At 46.5% G+C, this 16,647-nt stretch overlaps 1 protein-coding gene across 4 annotated transcripts in view; it reads left to right on the top strand.

The window, feature by feature from the left end:
* GAB2 (GRB2 associated binding protein 2) overlaps positions 1-8,362 on the top strand; it is a 95,258-nt gene extending 86,896 nt beyond the window's left edge. For 3 of the 4 annotated variants that reach the window (XM_042838211.1, XM_042838210.1, XM_042838212.1), the window contains exons 9-10: positions 516-641; positions 962-8,362. In XM_042838211.1, the coding sequence (XP_042694145.1) occupies positions 516-641; positions 962-1,105 (270 nt within the window). In that variant the 3' untranslated portion in view covers positions 1,106-8,362. Of the gene's footprint in view, positions 1-13; positions 642-961 lie in introns of those variants that run through there. The other variant, XM_042838213.1, reaches the window with a different exon arrangement.
* Positions 8,363-16,647: the final 8,285 nt, after the last annotated feature.

The raw sequence follows: 16,647 nt of genomic DNA, 5'->3' as shown, positions 1-16,647 counted from the left end.
TTTTTTTTTTCAGGGTTTTTTTCCCCACTGACGTCATGTTTGTGCGGAGGGCAGGGGCTATCAGAGCACAGCAGGGAGCGGCACTGCTCACAGGGAGGGGCTTTGTCTCTCTTAGCAAAGCTGCTGACTTGAAGCATATTTTTAAGGCTGTTGTAACTGAGGGGGCTGAGCAGAGATCCCAGCACTGTGTTCACTGAGGAGTGGCTCCCAGGAAATGCTGGAGCTGACATTTCATGTCTGGCATGTGAATGAAGTCAGCATGGGGCAGCAGAACTGCCGTGATGCAACAAATCCACAGCACACATTTATATTTATTATCCCATACGTAACCCAGTCCCCAGCAGTTCTGTAGTTATGGTTGCTGTGAGCAATGAGGGAGCATCTTCAATTTAAGACCTCTTTTGGAAGTGCCACTGAGGCATTTCTTTGCCAGATTTGTGTTAATTCCTTTATAATTATTATTATTTCTTCCCATTTTAATGCTTGTTATCTCTCCTGTCTCTTCCCTGCATTAGCAAAACCCCATTTCTGCTTCCCCTGTTCCTAGTGGCACCAACAGCCCAGCGCCTAAAAAGAGTTCGGGTAGTGTGGATTATCTGGCCCTGGACTTCCAGCCAAGCTCACCAGGGCCACACAGAAAGGTACTGGGGATTTTCTAAACTTCTGATTAAAAGCAATGCTAGGATTTTTCTGTGTCTCTGTAAGAATTCTTGAGATCTTACAAGAAAATGAGCAAGATGTGACCCACGCTCCAGAGTTGGTGAGAAGGCAGAAAACTGGGTGCTGGTTTAACCATCCCATCATTCCATCACACTGTGGTCTCATGCAAGAAAGCTGCAGAACAAACCAAAATCTTTCACCCGAAACCATTCAGAGGGAGGGTGATGATCTATTTGGGAGGATGGGAGTTGATGGCTGCTGATGGATAACCAGCTGGTGGCTGTCTTTCTCCTCCCCACAGCCCTCCACCTCATCAGTTGCCTCAGATGAGAAGGTTGACTATGTGCAAGTGGACAAGGAGAAGACACAGGCGCTGCAGAGCACCATGCAGGAGTGGACTGATGTGCGGCAGTCCTCAGAGGCCACCAAGAGCACCAAGCAATAGTGACAGGGCAGATACCTAACAGGCGAATGTCCCAGGGGTTCTTCCAGCTTGGGGCACCACCAGACTTCCAGCTCCATTTGGACTGGATTTCTCTAAAACTGCTGTCTGTGGAGGGGAGGGGTTCTTTATTATCATTTTCTTTTAAGACAAAAGAAACTTAATTGCAGAGGAAGACTTGGCAGATACTGTTTGCCAGTGATAAAGGTCAACTATGTTAGTTGGCTGGGTTTGTGCTTTAGCTGCTGAATGCACCATCCAGGAACTTTGACGTAGCAATACCAGGTTCCACTTTACACATTTGTTGCTTAGAGTTATTAAATCCACCTTTTGTATGCTAATATAATCTTTCCCCTTCTTCTTCCATACAATGCCCATAAACCGTGCCATTTAGGTTTGGCAGCATCTCTTCCGGGACATCATTCCCTAGCACCAGATCTCTCCTCTTTATGGTTGCCCTCTTCTCTGCCTCCTCTCAATCCCAAAACTGAGCAAAGACCATTCCTCTTTGACTTTATTTTCATCATGCCATCTGTTGTAAATAGTAATGTGTCCAAAACCTCTGATAGTTTTTCTCATAGTGGGACAGTCTCTGTGTTTCTGGTAGTGATTTGTAATTGCGACGAGCTCAGAGAGCTTCCAGACTGCCTTGTTGAGCTGGCTTTGCAGTCCAGGATTTGCCCCACCATGCATACGTACACCAGCATGTGTTCGCAGACATTTGCGTGCAGGAACACCTGGGTGTGATGGAGTGTCTTTTGTGGTTGACTCTCAAAGTCAGTGGGTTGGAGAGGTTGGCTTTGGATGGCAGAATGTCAGTCTTTCTGAAACCAATTGCCTGTGAATCTGGCCCTAGAAACCAAAATCGACCTTTTGTGGCACGAAAATAAGCCCAGTGAAGATGAGTCCCCATCATGAGAAGCTCTGTATGAGGTATCCAGAAAGGCTATGGGATCCCTGTGTACCTGGGCTGATGTGAAGTTGAGTGATAAGTGGGAGGCAGGAGGAGACGTAGGGACCAGGAGAAGGCAGGTGCTGAACCTCAGAGGTCAGACTTGGGTGAAGTGCCCCTGTGGGCTGTAACTTGGGGGAAAGGAGTGGAATAACTGAAATGTTGGTCAGTGGTGAGGCCTTAGGCTTGGAAAGATGCTGATCAGAAGAAGCAGGACAGGGTGTTTCAGTATTAAATTTATCGCAGCATACAGCTGGTTCATGCTGGAAACAAAGGGTTGGTCTGGATATTTTTCTCCATCTTTGGTGATACCTCTTTGATACGAACAGGACTTTGTGATGGTAATGATCCCAGGCTCTCATAGTGGATGGGAAGCTGCTGTTCCACTGCCTGCATCTTTGACACATCCAGGCTTTGGGATTGCTCCCCAAGCAGCTGCCGCACACAGAGAGTAGAGAAGGAAGAGGCAGCTTATAGCAAAGATAATAACTCATGATCTCATGAAAACAGGAAGAACTAATGATTGCCATGGAGCTGCCTGATTGCCAGACAGCAAGCACTGACACAGATAAACAGACCGACTGCAAATTGAGAGCTAAACAAAAGGCACATTAGAAGGATTAGGTAATAGCATTTGCTAAACAGCTTGAGTTATTCTTTCTTCAAGATGAACCCCTCCCAGCAGCAGGGGCTCTACTTCCCACAACCACCACCAAGAAAAGCAATCATTTCTATTAATTACTGATGCTTAAGTATTAACACATTTGTTTAATCTTGGCCTGGGTTTGGAAAGGTCCAGTTGCATCTCACATGGGTATAGGATGCCAGACCCTTAAAGGCTAGGCTCTGCCTCGTAAAATAAGTCTCCAGTTTCCAACACCAGTTGATATTTTCCTCTGCCTTGCCATGAAATGGGAGGATATCAAGGGAAAAGCTCTGATGACCCTTTTAAGACATTGCAGTGTTGGGCTTTTACAAGAATAATGGAGCAAATATCCTCATGCTTATGGTAAAAATAATGATCATCTAGGAGAGAGATGAGAGAAGTCCCAAAGGGGAAGATTAACACAGCCAGATGCTTTGTGAAGACCAGGGCCTGTGCCTCTCATTGAAGACTTGCACGCTTGCATGGTGAGATAATGAAATGAAGAGCAGAGTGCAGTGCTTCATCTTTCTATAGCCCCTTTCATCACCACTTCTCAGGGGAGACAAAACATTGGGTCTGGTCCAGAGCCCACTGAAGTCACTGTAAAGACTCCCATGGAGCTCAGTGAGCTCATTAAGAGGATATGGAGCGATCTTCTGGTCTTGGCATCCCACAGGTGCCTGAGACTCGAAGGAAAAGCCAGTCCCATGGATCTGGTGTGCAGTGACCTGGCTGGAAGTGAGCTCTGCACAGTGCTGAAAGGCAAGGAACTTGGCTTTCCTATTTCATCCTCCAACCTGCCATATACAAAGGAAGATCAGGTTGGGGAGGAGGGGTTATGACGTACACTAAATGTACTTCCCTGTCAAAATCACGCTGTTTGCCTCCTAAAATGCAGCCATCTCTGGGTGGATTGCAGCTGAAACTTCAGAAATAGCCCTTCATGTTGCTTAGGATCTCTTGCAATTATGATTTAGATGAAACTGAGCCAGCTTCAGGCCAAAAAAATCTTGAGCCGCACCAAAAGCATAAAAAAATCAAGTTGTAATTTGCATTCAGATCTTTTCCTTCACTTTTCTGACCCAGTGCATTAGATATGTATCCAGCTGTTTGGGGCTTGGTCAGAAATGTGTGTCTTCTACCTCATGTGAGGCTGGGAGATGGGGAGCTCAGCAAATCTTTCTGATGGTGCAGTTGTTTGAGAAGCAAACCAGGGTTGGGATGCAATTCTGCACTGGGACTAGGTGCATCTAGTGCCCACTTCCATGTTTAATCTGAGGTGTTAAGATTAGGAAAGCATAATCAGTACTAAACAGTACTGTAGAAAATAGTCCTTTTTCTCCACGTCCCACAGATGCTGACATTTCTTCATGGGCAGACCAAAAGCAGCTATTTCACAACTGCTGCTTACTATCCCTACCTTGCTTTGAGGTCTTTATTTCTCCAGAAACAGAAATACTCCTGCATTTTTTTCCTGCTGAGCATCGAGCAAGTGGCTCCTCCATACTAAGCAGCAACTCCTTGATTCCATCCATGCCTTGCCGTGTCGACGTGGCTGTGCCTGCCCCTATGTAATCAATTGCTGTGGTGGAAATCATCATCCCTGCCTGTTGCTGAGCTGATTACAGCAGTCCCTGATGATTAATGTTTGTGCAGTATTTAGTCTTAGACTGTATTGAAAAGCAGCTGGCTTAATTACACGGACTGCCAAGAACTTTGTCCCGAAGGCACTGAGTTTATCACATCCACTCTATACTTGGATGCTGAAGTACGACAGATTCTTTTGTTAGCAATAGGTATTTTAGGAAGCTGAGAACACTGCTAATGATTCATTTTAATTGCTGGCAAAAGATTTGACTTGAGTCCTTACGTCAGAGCCTCCTCTTCAGCTATACAATCTCATTTATGACAAGGGATGTGCTTTTATACTTGTGTGTGCTCATGGAGGAGAGTTGACTGTAGGACAGGCATCATGATCTCAGTTTTTAGTTTTATGAAGTATCAGAGCCATGCCAAAAATCTTCCCAAGATTTAAAGCTACTAATTTGGTGGGTTTAGGGGCAGAAATTTCCAAGAACTGTGTATTTCTTTCTGTGAGTTTGCAACTGCTGTTCACAACCCCTCTGTCTCGTGAGGTATATGAGTTGTCTTTGAACTGATTTGCAATGACTTGACATTTGAGTGTTCAGTGAGAAATAAATTTCCATCTCTAAATGGATGCCAGGATGAAATCTAGTTTCAAATGTAAGAAAACATGTGTATGTGCAGACTGTGCTGGGACAAAGCTGACTGACTGGCAGATAGGGCTACATCTGAAGCTGGCACCAGAAGGTGGCCAAGGCTTGGGTTGACTGGGAGATAACTGGGATGAGTTTGGAGCCAGGGCCACCAGCCACTGAAGAGGGTTGTACATGGGTTGAGAGAAGAGAAGGTAGGGGTGTTTGCCAGCAAGATTTGAGTCTTGGTCTCCAAAACTTCATTTGGCACGAGTCTCAAGTCAGATCAGCAGAGACCTGTGGGTTGTGAAGAGTTTTTCTCAGTAAAAGCCATGGGGAGCCATAAAAGCTCCCCTCCCACCACTCTCAGGAATTATCCAGGGCACTTCAGCCTTGGGGGAGTCATCGTACCCGACATTCAGGAATCCCAATCAGAATCACAATAAAAAGTGTGGTGGGGACCCAGCTGTGCTGGTGGACACCTGGTTCTGGGGATCCCTTGGTTTAATCATTGGGAAGCGGTGCTGTGGCTTGACAGCACGTGAAGAGGATGTGCTGTCTCTGTCCTTGGAGACCAGAATGGATCAAGTCCTGAACAAATGGGTTGGACCTGACAGCTGCCCTTGCTTGAAGCAGGGAGTGGAACTGGAGATATCCCTTCCCCTTGATTTACGCTGAGACCCTACTGCTAGAGCAGGGGCTCCTACATGTGAGGGAAAAGGAAAAATACCTAAATGCTATAGCATCCTCAACAGGGCTAGGACTTCTTTTCTGGGCATGAAGTGACCTCAGTCCCTAAGGTCATATACACTGGTGAAGTGGCCTAACCCACACTGAGGCCATCCCTTGCACCTGGGATAGGACTGACTAGATCAGGCCAAGTCATCTAGGATATGGATATACAGTCTGAGCCACTGGAAAACAGCTTGAAGCCAAAATTTGACATTGACATTGACCCTCCTGAGCCCCACCTGCATCCCTGCATCCCAGGATCCCACTCCCTTGAGTGTACAGGAAAGAGTTGGCTCCATTTGGCCACCCATGACTCACTGGCTTGGATAGAGTTGATTGTTTTTGTAGTACCTTGAGTAGTTTTTCTTTCATAGTACCTGGAATGGTGCTATGCTCTTGATTCATGATGAAAACAGTATTGATAACACACTGATGCTGTTACCAGATGTTGCAAAGCTGTGCTTGCTCAGAGTTGAGGAGGACTTTTCAGCTTCTTGTGCCAGTGAGGAACAAGGAGGTGTACAAGAAGCTGGGAGGGGACACAGCTGGGACAACTGGCCCAGAGTGGCCAAAGGGACTTTGCATACAATGTGATGCCATGCCCAGCAATAAAGCTTGGGGAGAAATTTGAATTTTCCAGAGCTGCCATTGCTCGGGGACCAGCTGGGCATTGGTCAGTTGATGGTGAGCAGCTGCGTCATGCAAATTTTCTTTTCATCCTTTTTCAAAAAACTTGTTCAACTGTCTTTCACTTCTAACTTTTGCCCTTTCAATTATCTTTCTCCTTTCCACTGAGAATGAGTGAATGAGCAACTGTGTGGTGCTTAAATGCCTGCCAAGGTTAAACCACCACATGGGCTCTGATGGGAAGATGTTTAGATAAACTGAGTGCTGACAAGGGGACCCAGAGAGGGTTTGGCTCTCCTCCATGGGGATCTCCAGAAGCCCTTGGATGTAGGGCTGGACACCCTTTTCTGGGTGTCTCTGCTGGGGTAGGGGTGGGCCAGAGGTACACAGAGACTCCTCCAGCACCATGATTCTAATACTGTGATTCTGTGAAATAGCTCCACAGGTCCTGGCTGATCTCCTTAGTCTGGGAAGGGAAGAAGTGGGTGTTTCTCTTAAGTCATATTTATATTGCACTGACATTTCCCCAGCTGGTGATATTGCTTTTCCATGTAAAAGTTGATAGCTCCACTGTGCATCGTACTGGAGGAACACTGTCAGTATGAGACCAGTGCAGTTGGACTGTGCCTATAGAGAAGCCCTATTTGCAATGGGAAGGGCAAAAAAAAGAGCCTAACTCCAGTCAGATCTGGAGCCAAAGGACATGCATGGCTACCAAAAAACCAAGCAAATCTGAGAGATCACTCCAGCATCAAATCGCAAGGCAGAGGCAGGGATGAGTTCTGCACAGTCTGAAGCAGTCCATCCCTCTGTCCGCTCGTCCTTAGTGTCCAATCCTTGTTCACAGCTCCTTGAGAAGTGCTGTTAATCAGATTCCTGCCTCAGTGGTTTCTCTTGGAGAAGAGCCAATATGTAGCAAGGTGTCACCAGCCAACTTACCCTGAGCCTTGCTTAACACGCTGTGCCCAAATTTCAACATGTTCTGGAGCAGGAGCTGGGCCCTGTGGCTCGGCTCCATCTCTTGAGCTAAAATTGCTTCTTGATGGGCCTGCTTGCAATCAGCAGACTCTTAATTTTCAATGCTGGCTATTTCTAAGATAACAAGTGCATTTGTAGGCCAGTGGATTGACTAGAAGGGCCATCATTTTATTGCTGTCTTTCAGGTGACGCCGCATTTTATCTTCAGGTGGGCCCAGGAGGTTCATTTTAAACTAACTCCCACTTTCAGGCTGTAAAATGAAGATTACAATCTTAGTACTTATTTCCCCACCTCACAGGAGCATGGTGAGGTTTAATTAGTTGACATCACAATTGCCACATTCAGCATCACACATGACGTTGCTCTGCAAAACTCACTGAGAACCTCATGTATAATTTCCAATGGGAAAAAGAACACTTGTTGGGGCTTTCTTCTGAGTGAGGGAATGGGAGAAGGAAACATTTGCACAGTTTTGGTGTTTTGCTCCCTCACAGTCCCCAGAAATACCACATTTAACTTGGGAGCCCCTAGGACGCAGTGGCTGAAAGCATCGTGGAGAAAAGGGCTCCAAGGGAAACACGTTGATGAATCCCATAGGGGTAGGGCAAACCTTTAGCATTAGTGATGTCCCACTCAGCTCTTGGTGAAGTCAGCAGTGACTTTGAGCATCATTGGGTGGGAGTGGACCCAGCCAAAGTAGAATAGTTTTTGCCATTTGTATCTTAACCTGCAGCGAGGGCAGGTCAGAGCCCTGGCTTTGAAGCAGGGATGTGTTGTGTGTTTCAAAGCCTATGACTGTTCTGAAAATGGAGGATTTTTTTTTTTTTTCAGTTTGTAGAAGGAAGGACAAGAGTAATCTGTGGCAAACTGTACAGTACATGTCTTCTTGTGGTGTCGCTGTTGGAATGGTTATGAAGTTTTCAAATCACTGTGGACAGCTAATCACTTAAGTTAATTAATTTATTCTTTACGGTTTGTTGTCGTCTTTTTTTTTTTTAATGTAATTGGAAACAATTATTTATCCTGTAAATCAGTCTTGAGTGAAACCTAGATAATTCCTTTTTTTTTTTTTTGCTGTTAATAAACATGGTACATGACTGATGTGAAAGTGATCTCGTTTTTAAGTACTGTATATGCAGGGGAAAAGAAGCAAGAAAATAAAAGAATGATAATAAAATGATGTCTCTCATTGCTGACTGCCAGCACGGCTATGGAGTGGGATGGAAGTGGGATTGGTTTCAAGCTACGGCAGGGGAAATTCAGGCTGGACAAGAGGAAGTATTACTTTTCAGAAAGGGTGGTCAGGCACTGGAATGGATGCCCAGGGAGGTGGTGGAGTCACCGAGCCTGGGGGTGTTCAAGGAAAGACTGGATGTTGTGTTGAGGGACGTGGTTTAGTGGGAGCTATTGGGAATAGGTGAACGGTTGGACTGGATGAGCTTTTAGGTCTTTTCCAACCTTGGTGATTCTATGATTCTATGAAGGAGGAAACTGGATCAGTTTCAATTATGCAACCCTTTGAAGCTCTCAAAACATTCTTCAGGTCATGTTTCTATGTATTTCCCACAGCTACACATGTCCACTCTGTAAAGTGATGGACATGAGAATGAAGCTAGGGATTTTCATGATAAGAGAAACCTATGGAGATGTTTTTGGTTAATAAAGTGAATTACAACTACATCTATGCCTGCTTCAGGGGAACACTTTAGTACCTCACAGCCATGTATGCTCCCTTTTTCTCAGCCCTCACTGATAAAGACTTTTTCCTTACATCTCACCTGGATCCACCCGCTTTGAGCTTGAAACCATTTCCCCTTGTTCTGTCATCACAGACCCTGTCCAAGAGTCTGTCCCCATCTTTCCTGTAGCTCTTCTTTAGATACTGAAAGGCTGCTCTCAGGTCACCTCACAGCCTCCTCCAGGCTGCACAGCCTCAGCTCCCAGCCTGTCCTCGTAGGAGGGATGTTCCATCCCTTGGATCATTTTTGTGGCCCTTCTCTGGATGCACTCCAACAGCTCCATGTCTCTCCTGTTCTGAGGACTCCACGTCTGGATGCAGCACTTCAGCTGAGGCCTCATCAGCACAGAATAGAGGGGCAGAATCACCTCCCTCACCCTGCTGGCCAAGCTGTCTTGGATGCAGCCCAGCTTACGGTTGGCTTTCTGGGCTGCAAGGGCACAGTGCTGGCTCAGGTCCAGCTTCCAATCCACCAGTACCCCTGGGTCCTTTTCTGCAGGGCTGTGCTCAATCCTTTCATCCCCCACCTTGTACTGGTAGCAGGGGTCGCTTCAACCCAGGTTCAAGATCTTGCATTTTGAGTTGTTGAACCTCAGGATGTTCAACTGCTCATCTTTTTCTAGTCCCTCTGGACAGCATTTCATCCCTCTGGTGCGTCAACCACAGCTTGGTGTCATCAGCAAATTTGTTGAGAGTGCCCTTGACCCCGTTGTCAATGTCACTGATGAAGATATTGAAGAGTTTTGGTCCCAGCACTGACTCTTGAGGGTCACCACTCGTCACCAACCTCCATCCAAACATGGAGGCATTGACCACCACTCTCTGGACTCAATCCTGCAGCCAGTTCCTCATGCACTGAACAGTTACCAAACCCATGTCTATCCAATTTGGAGAGATGAATGTAGTGGGCTGCCATGTAAAAGGCCTTAATGAAGTCCAGATAGATGACACCACTGGCTCTTCCCCTGCCTGTTGATGCAGTTACACCATCATAGAAGTCCAGTAGGCTGTGGCCAGGGCACACTGAGAATCACAGGATCATAGAATCACAGAATTACAGGGGATGGAAGGGGCCTCTAAAGATCAACCCCCCTGCCAAAGCAAGCTCCCTAGACCAGGTTGCAACAGGAAGGCATCCAGACAGGTCTTGAACATCTCCAGAAAAGGAGACTCCACAACCTCTCTGGCAGTTTGTTCCAGTGCTCTGTCACCCATACTGTGAAGTCCTTACACACATTTGTGTGGAACTTCCTACGCTTCAGTTTGTCCTGTCACCACTGTCATGGTTTTATGATTTTTGGTTATCAGTGTTCCACATCATAGCATCATGCAGTGCACTAGGAGTTAAAGAGTTAATGCTCCAGTTCTGGGTATCCGTCCCAGAAGAGAAGAACTACTACATTCCCCAGAAGACTCTTTGCTGTTCTGTTATCATTTCTGCTCAGGGGGAACAGATGTAAGGCCTTGGTAGGTCATCTGACATCTGCACATCTCACCTCAGCCTTATGGTGAAGCCTTCAGCTCTCAGACAATCTTTCTCTCATTATATTTGATTAATTAGCTTCAATTCTAATTATATTGCATTAGAATGTGCTATCTTGCATTCCGATACCATATTTAGTAAATTAGTTTGTTTCTCCTAAGATTGTTGCCTCTGTTTTTTAATAATTCAGTTCCTCTGTTTCCCCTTTTCAGAGGCACTGATTCACGAATCCCTCCTCTCCACTAGTGACAGAACTGGGCTGAACCACCCGTAAACCACTGACAACCATGCACCACTGAAAAGAGTCTGGCCTTGTCCCTTTGCCTCCTACACCTTAGATTTTTCTAGACATTAATCAGATCCCCTCTGAGTCTTCCTTTCTCAAGGCTGAACAGACCCAGGTCATTCTTTTCATAAGAGAGATGCTCCAGGAACTTTATCATCCTCGTGGTCCCCCACTGGACTTTTACCAGGAGATCCCTGTCTTTTTTGTAATGGGGAACCCAGAACTGGACACAGTACTCCAGGTGAGGCCTGACCAGGTCACAGTAGAGGGGGAGGATCACCTCCCTTGACCTGCTGGCCACACTCCTTTTAGTGCACCCCGGGATGCCATAGGCATTCTCAGCCACCAGGGCACACTGCTGGCTCATGGCCAACCTGCCGTCCACCAGCACATCCATTTTCCCCAGGTCACTTCCCAATCTGTCCTGGTGCATGTGATTATTCCTTCCTAGGAGCAAGACTCTACACTTGCTCTTGTTAAACCTCATCTGGTTCCTCTCTGACCAACTCTTCAGCCTGTCCAGGTCTTGCTGAATTGGCAGCACAGCCTTCTGGTATGTCAGCCATTCCTTCCAGCTTTGTATTGTAAGCAAACTTGCTGAGGGTGGACAGCATCCCCTCATCAAGGACATTGATGAAGATGTTGAACAAGAGCAGACGCAGCACTGACCCCTGAGGAAAACTCCTAAATCAAGGCCTCCAACTGGACTTTGCACCACCAATCACAACCCTCTGAGCTCAGCCAGTCAGCCAGTTCTCAACCCACCTGACCGTCAATTCGTCTATTCCACACATCCTCAGCTTCAACATAAGGATGCTGTGGGAAACAGAATCAAATGCCTTGTGGAAATCAAGGTAGACTACATCCACTGCTCTCCCCCCATCCACCCAGCCAGTGATGACACAGAAGGCTACCAGGTTGGTCGAGTACAACCAGCCCCTGATGAAACCATGCTGACAACTTCTGATAATCTTCTCTCCCAACTGCCTGGAGATGGTATGAAAAATAAGTTGTTCCATGATCTTTCCAGGGATGGAGATGACGATGACTGGCAAAACGTCCATTGGGGAATCCTCCAGGGCACACTGGGAATCCTATGGCAGGTGTGGGAGGAAGTGTTGATCTGCCAGAGTGGGGAAAAGCACTACAGAGGGACCTGGATAGGCTGGATCAATGGGTCAAGGTAAACTGTGTGAGTTTCAGTAGAGCCAAGTGTCAGGTCCTGCATTTTGGTCACAACAACTCCAGGCAACCCTACAGGCTTGGGGATGAATGGCTGGAAAGCTGCCTGACGGAAAAGGACCTTGGTACACTGATGGATGGTTGGCTGAATATGAGTCAGCAGTGTGCCCAGGTGGCCAAGAAGGCCAATGCATCCTGGCTTGTATGAGGAATGCTGTGGTGAGCAGGACTAGGGACGTCATCCTGCCCCTGTACTCGGCACTGGTGAGGCCCCGTCTCGAGTATTGTGATCAGTTTTGGGCACCTCAGTACAGAAAGGACATGGAGGTGCTGGAGCAGGTCCAAAGAAGGGCAGCAAGGCTTGTGAAGGGCTTGGAGAATATGGCCTATGAGGAGAGACTGAAGGAACTGGGGCTGTTTAGTCTGGGGAAGAGGAGGCTGGACATCGTTAAGTCAAGTGAATGGCCCTTTGAATGGCCACTCAGTGACCCTAATTCTGCTACTGTAGGAGCTGGGGGCTTGCAGCAGCCCATAGTGCCCAGGTTTTATCCATTGCTCACGCTGCTCCTCACATCTTGCTGGTTCTCTGTATTTTGTGGGGTAGTGATCTTTTAAGTCAATGGGATGTGATTTTGCATACAAATTTTCAGTAAGGGCCAATTGGCAATTGGCCAATTGGGAATGTAGTTGTCAATCTTGGTCCTGTGCCTCTGGGCGATGCACTCTGCGATCCACACGATGTTGCGGCACTCCTGCTACTTCAGCTTCACAAAGGCATAGAAGACTCCAAAGTGGAACTGATTGAGGAATGCCAGCTTGTTCAATTGGCAATTGGCATTTGGACAATTGGCAGCAACTTATACCCCTAGCTTGGAAAACAGAACAACCTATTTGGGTAGATCAGTGGCCTTTAACAAAGGAAAAGTTGCTGCATTTACATGAGCTAGTTTGAGAACAGCTTGCTGCTGGTCATAGTGCCTACTGCCAGCCCTTGGAATACTCCAATCTTTGTTATCCTCAAGAAGAGAGGAAAGTGGAGGCTTTTACAGGACCTGCATGCTGTCAACACTGTAATTGAGCCCATGGGGACATTGCAGCCTGATCTTCCTTTGCCTTCATTGTTACCTCTGAACTGGCCTATAGCAGTCACTGATTTGAAAGGCTGTTTTATTACCATTCAACTTCATCCAAAAGGTGCACCACCATCTGCTTTCTCAGTGCCCTCCATCAGCCAGCAAAGCCCTGTTCAGTGGTATCACTGGACTGTGTTACCACAAGGAATGCCTAACAGTCCGACAATATGCCAACCAATGGTAGCCAAAGCATTACAACCCGTACAAAAATTCAGACCTCACATCCTTATTTATCATTACATGGATGATATATTAATAGCAGCAGAACAGGAAGAGGGTCTAAAAGGCACCTTACTGCTCATCTGGCAGGCAGTCCTGTCGGCTTACAAACAGCTGAAGACAAGTTGCAACTCAGTTCTCCCATCACTGCCAATTTTTGTTTGTTTGCTTGTCTATTTGTCCTGTGGGAGGTGGGTAGGGGGACAAGATGTTGCCTGCCTCTCTCTGGGAAAGTGCCAGCCCTCTCTGCATTACCGTGTTTTGTAGTTTGTTGTATTGTAAACAACCTTAGCAATGGTATGACAAAGAGGGTGATTTTCCTGTGTTCCCAATGCAGTCTCAAGAATCAGAATTAGTAGGCATTATCTGGGATGTTGTGCACATCCTCTGCTTTAGTAGTAGATCGAATGTGAATTGAGCAGGATTTGATGCTACCAACGCTGGAATCTGTGGGAACTGCTTTTTTAGTGAATTAGTAATGCTCGGTTATGATGTTATTAGCCTACTAATTAGCCTTTTTTTTTTAATTTGCAAAGACAAAACCTGGAAAGGAATCTCAGGCAAAGGGATGTTAAAGAATGAAGAATCCCACTAATCAGGATTTTAAAAATATGACCATGCATCACTTGAGACAAAGGCACACGCTACCTTACTTTGATTCAGCATATGATTCTGGTACAGGATTCTGGAATACAGATGTTTTAGTTTACCAATCCTTTCATTTAGCAGCATGTCAGGGACCTAAAGGCCCCTCACTGAAGAATGGTCTTGGGATGAAACAAAGCATTCTGACAGTTCTTAGTGAATTGATATTTGTGCCTATAGATGCAAACATTTTGTTTTGTAGAGAGAGCTAACCTTGGGAGTTCGTTTTGTTTTACAAGCAGGTGTTCCACGTGGGCTCTGTATCACACACTGGTCACATGGGTACGGTGTACAAATGGAAAAAGCCTGCAGATCCTGAGAAGAATAAAAGCAGGAGACAGTCTGTGATGGGTGAGAAAGGAACAGAGCACTTTGAAGCAGGGGATGCCCTGCTGGCACTGCCTGTTGCACCCATCGTGGGCATGTTCCTCCTCTCTCCTTTTGGCAGTTTGCAGTCTCCCAAGGGTCGATAGGTAATAATGCACTGGCTGAGGGAGTTCCTGCTTCCCACTTATGGGACTGCCTAAAATGGATGCCTGTGTGTGTGTCTGAATGTGCATGTGTTGACTAAAACTCATAACCCTCTGTGCTGCTCTGAATGCACTGTTTGCTGGCCTCTGCTCCTGCGACATCCTGTCTCTCAGATCCAAATGTAACTTGAAACAGTACTGCTCAAGCTTTAGGCACACTCACCAAATTAGGATATTAGCCAGCTAAGGAAACTAATGTCCCTAGTGATACTCTACCACACTTGCCCACGAATATTGATGCTATCTGACATGCCATTTCATCAAGTTGTGCCACCATTAATTTCCTGTTAGCCCAGAGGCATGGTTGTGAGCACACTGAAAGTATGTGCTGTACAAATTTCAGTGATCATTCAAAATCAATATAGCAGAGAATACGAAAGTTGAAGATTTTTTCTAACCAGTTATAGATTAATACAGAATGGGACCCTCAGGGATTTTTTTCCAGGATGCAGAAACTTAGGCCGTAAGCCAAACGTGTGTTGTCCTTTTTAATGGGTTTAACAGTATTTCTTATCATTATGCTGTATTTCTCTTGTCTCTTTCCTTACGTTTAGAGTTCTGTCAATCAAGACCTTGCTTGAGTTATGATTATGTTATTAATACGATTAGTGTTACTATGTTATGCCAATAGTTTGCTAATAAAAAAGTGGGAATTGTGGGAATATGAGAAAGACTGTTCAAAGTATCAACTGTGAAGCAAGATAAGCAATGCTGAGAACAAAGGACAACTCTAGAAGAAGAGGAAAAAACAAAAGGAAAGGCCCATGGCCCTGATTGGATAAACACCTGCATGCACAGTTATGGAGTGTTTGCGGAATACTCTGTTGACAAGTAAAGGTGGATGGGAAAGTTGTAAGGGTGGATGGGAAAGCTAAAAAAGGAAACTTGTGAATGTATGTAAGTGATGTGAGAACTTGTAACAATGATTTGGATCATTCACATCTGGCTCCATGCATCAGATGCTGCATCTTTTGGACACAGCAAGTCCAAAAGTATCATAGAGTCGTAGAATCATAGAAACACAGAATGATTAGGGCTGGAAGGGACCTTCAAGATATCTAGTTCCAGTCCCCTGCTATAGGTAGGCACACCTCCCTCTAGACCACGTTGCTCACAGCCCCATCCATCCTGGCCTTGAACGCCTCTAGGCTGGGACATTCACAGCCTCTCTGGGTAACCCATGCCAGTGTCTCACCACCCTCACTGTAAAGAATGTCTTCTTAATATCTAGTCTAAAACTACCCTCTTCCAGATTAAAACCATTTCCCTTTATCCTGTCTCTACTTGCCTATTTAAAAAGTCCCTCCCCAGCTTTCCTGTAGGCCCCCTTCAGTTACTGGAAGGTCGCTATAAGGTCCCCTCAGAGCCTTCTCTTCTCCAGGCCAAAGAGCCCCAGCTCCATCAGCCTGTCCTCGTAGGGAAGGTGCTCCAGCCCTCTGATCATCTTCATGGCACTCCCTGGACCCGCTCCAACAGCTCCGTGCCCTTTTTGTGTTGGGGCTTCAGAAGTGGATGCAATACGGCACGTGGGGGCTCACGACAGCAGAGCACAGGGGCAGAATCACCTCTCTGGCCCTGCTGGTCACACTTCTCCTGATGCAACCCAGGATACAGTTGGCCTTCTGGGCTGCATGCGCACATTGACGGCTCCTATTGAATCTTTCATCAACTGACACTCCCAAATCCTTGTCCTCAAGGCTGCTCTCAAGCACTGCCCATCCTGTATCTTTGCCTGGGATTGCCCCAACCCAGGTACAGGACCTTGTACTTGGCCTTGCTGAGCTCCACGAGGTTGGCATGGACCCACCTCTCAAGCCTGTCCAGGTCCCTCTGGAGAGCATCGCTTCCCTCTAGCATGTCAGCTACACCACTCGGCTTGGTGTTGTCTGCAAACTTGCTGAGGGTGCACTCCATCCCACTGCCCACGTTGTCTACAAAGATGTTAAACAACGACGATCCCAGCACCGATCCCTGAGGAATGCCACTCATCTCCAGTCTCCACATGGACATTGAGCAGCTGACTGCAACTCTCTGAGTGGGACCATCCAGCCAGTTCCTTATCCAGCGAACGGTCCATCCATCAGATCCATTTTTCTCCAACTTGGTGACCACGATGTCATGCGGGACACTGTCAAACGCTTTGTGCAAGTCCCGGTAGGTGACATCAGCTGCTTTTC

This window comes from Centrocercus urophasianus, unplaced genomic scaffold (assembly GCF_019232065.1).
Source record: "Centrocercus urophasianus isolate 14NV4802_14NV808 unplaced genomic scaffold, USGS_Curo_1.0 seq_74, whole genome shotgun sequence".
In the NCBI taxonomy this organism is placed as follows: Eukaryota; Metazoa; Chordata; class Aves; order Galliformes; family Phasianidae; genus Centrocercus; species Centrocercus urophasianus.
This window is presented reverse-complemented; position numbering and strand designations above follow the sequence as displayed.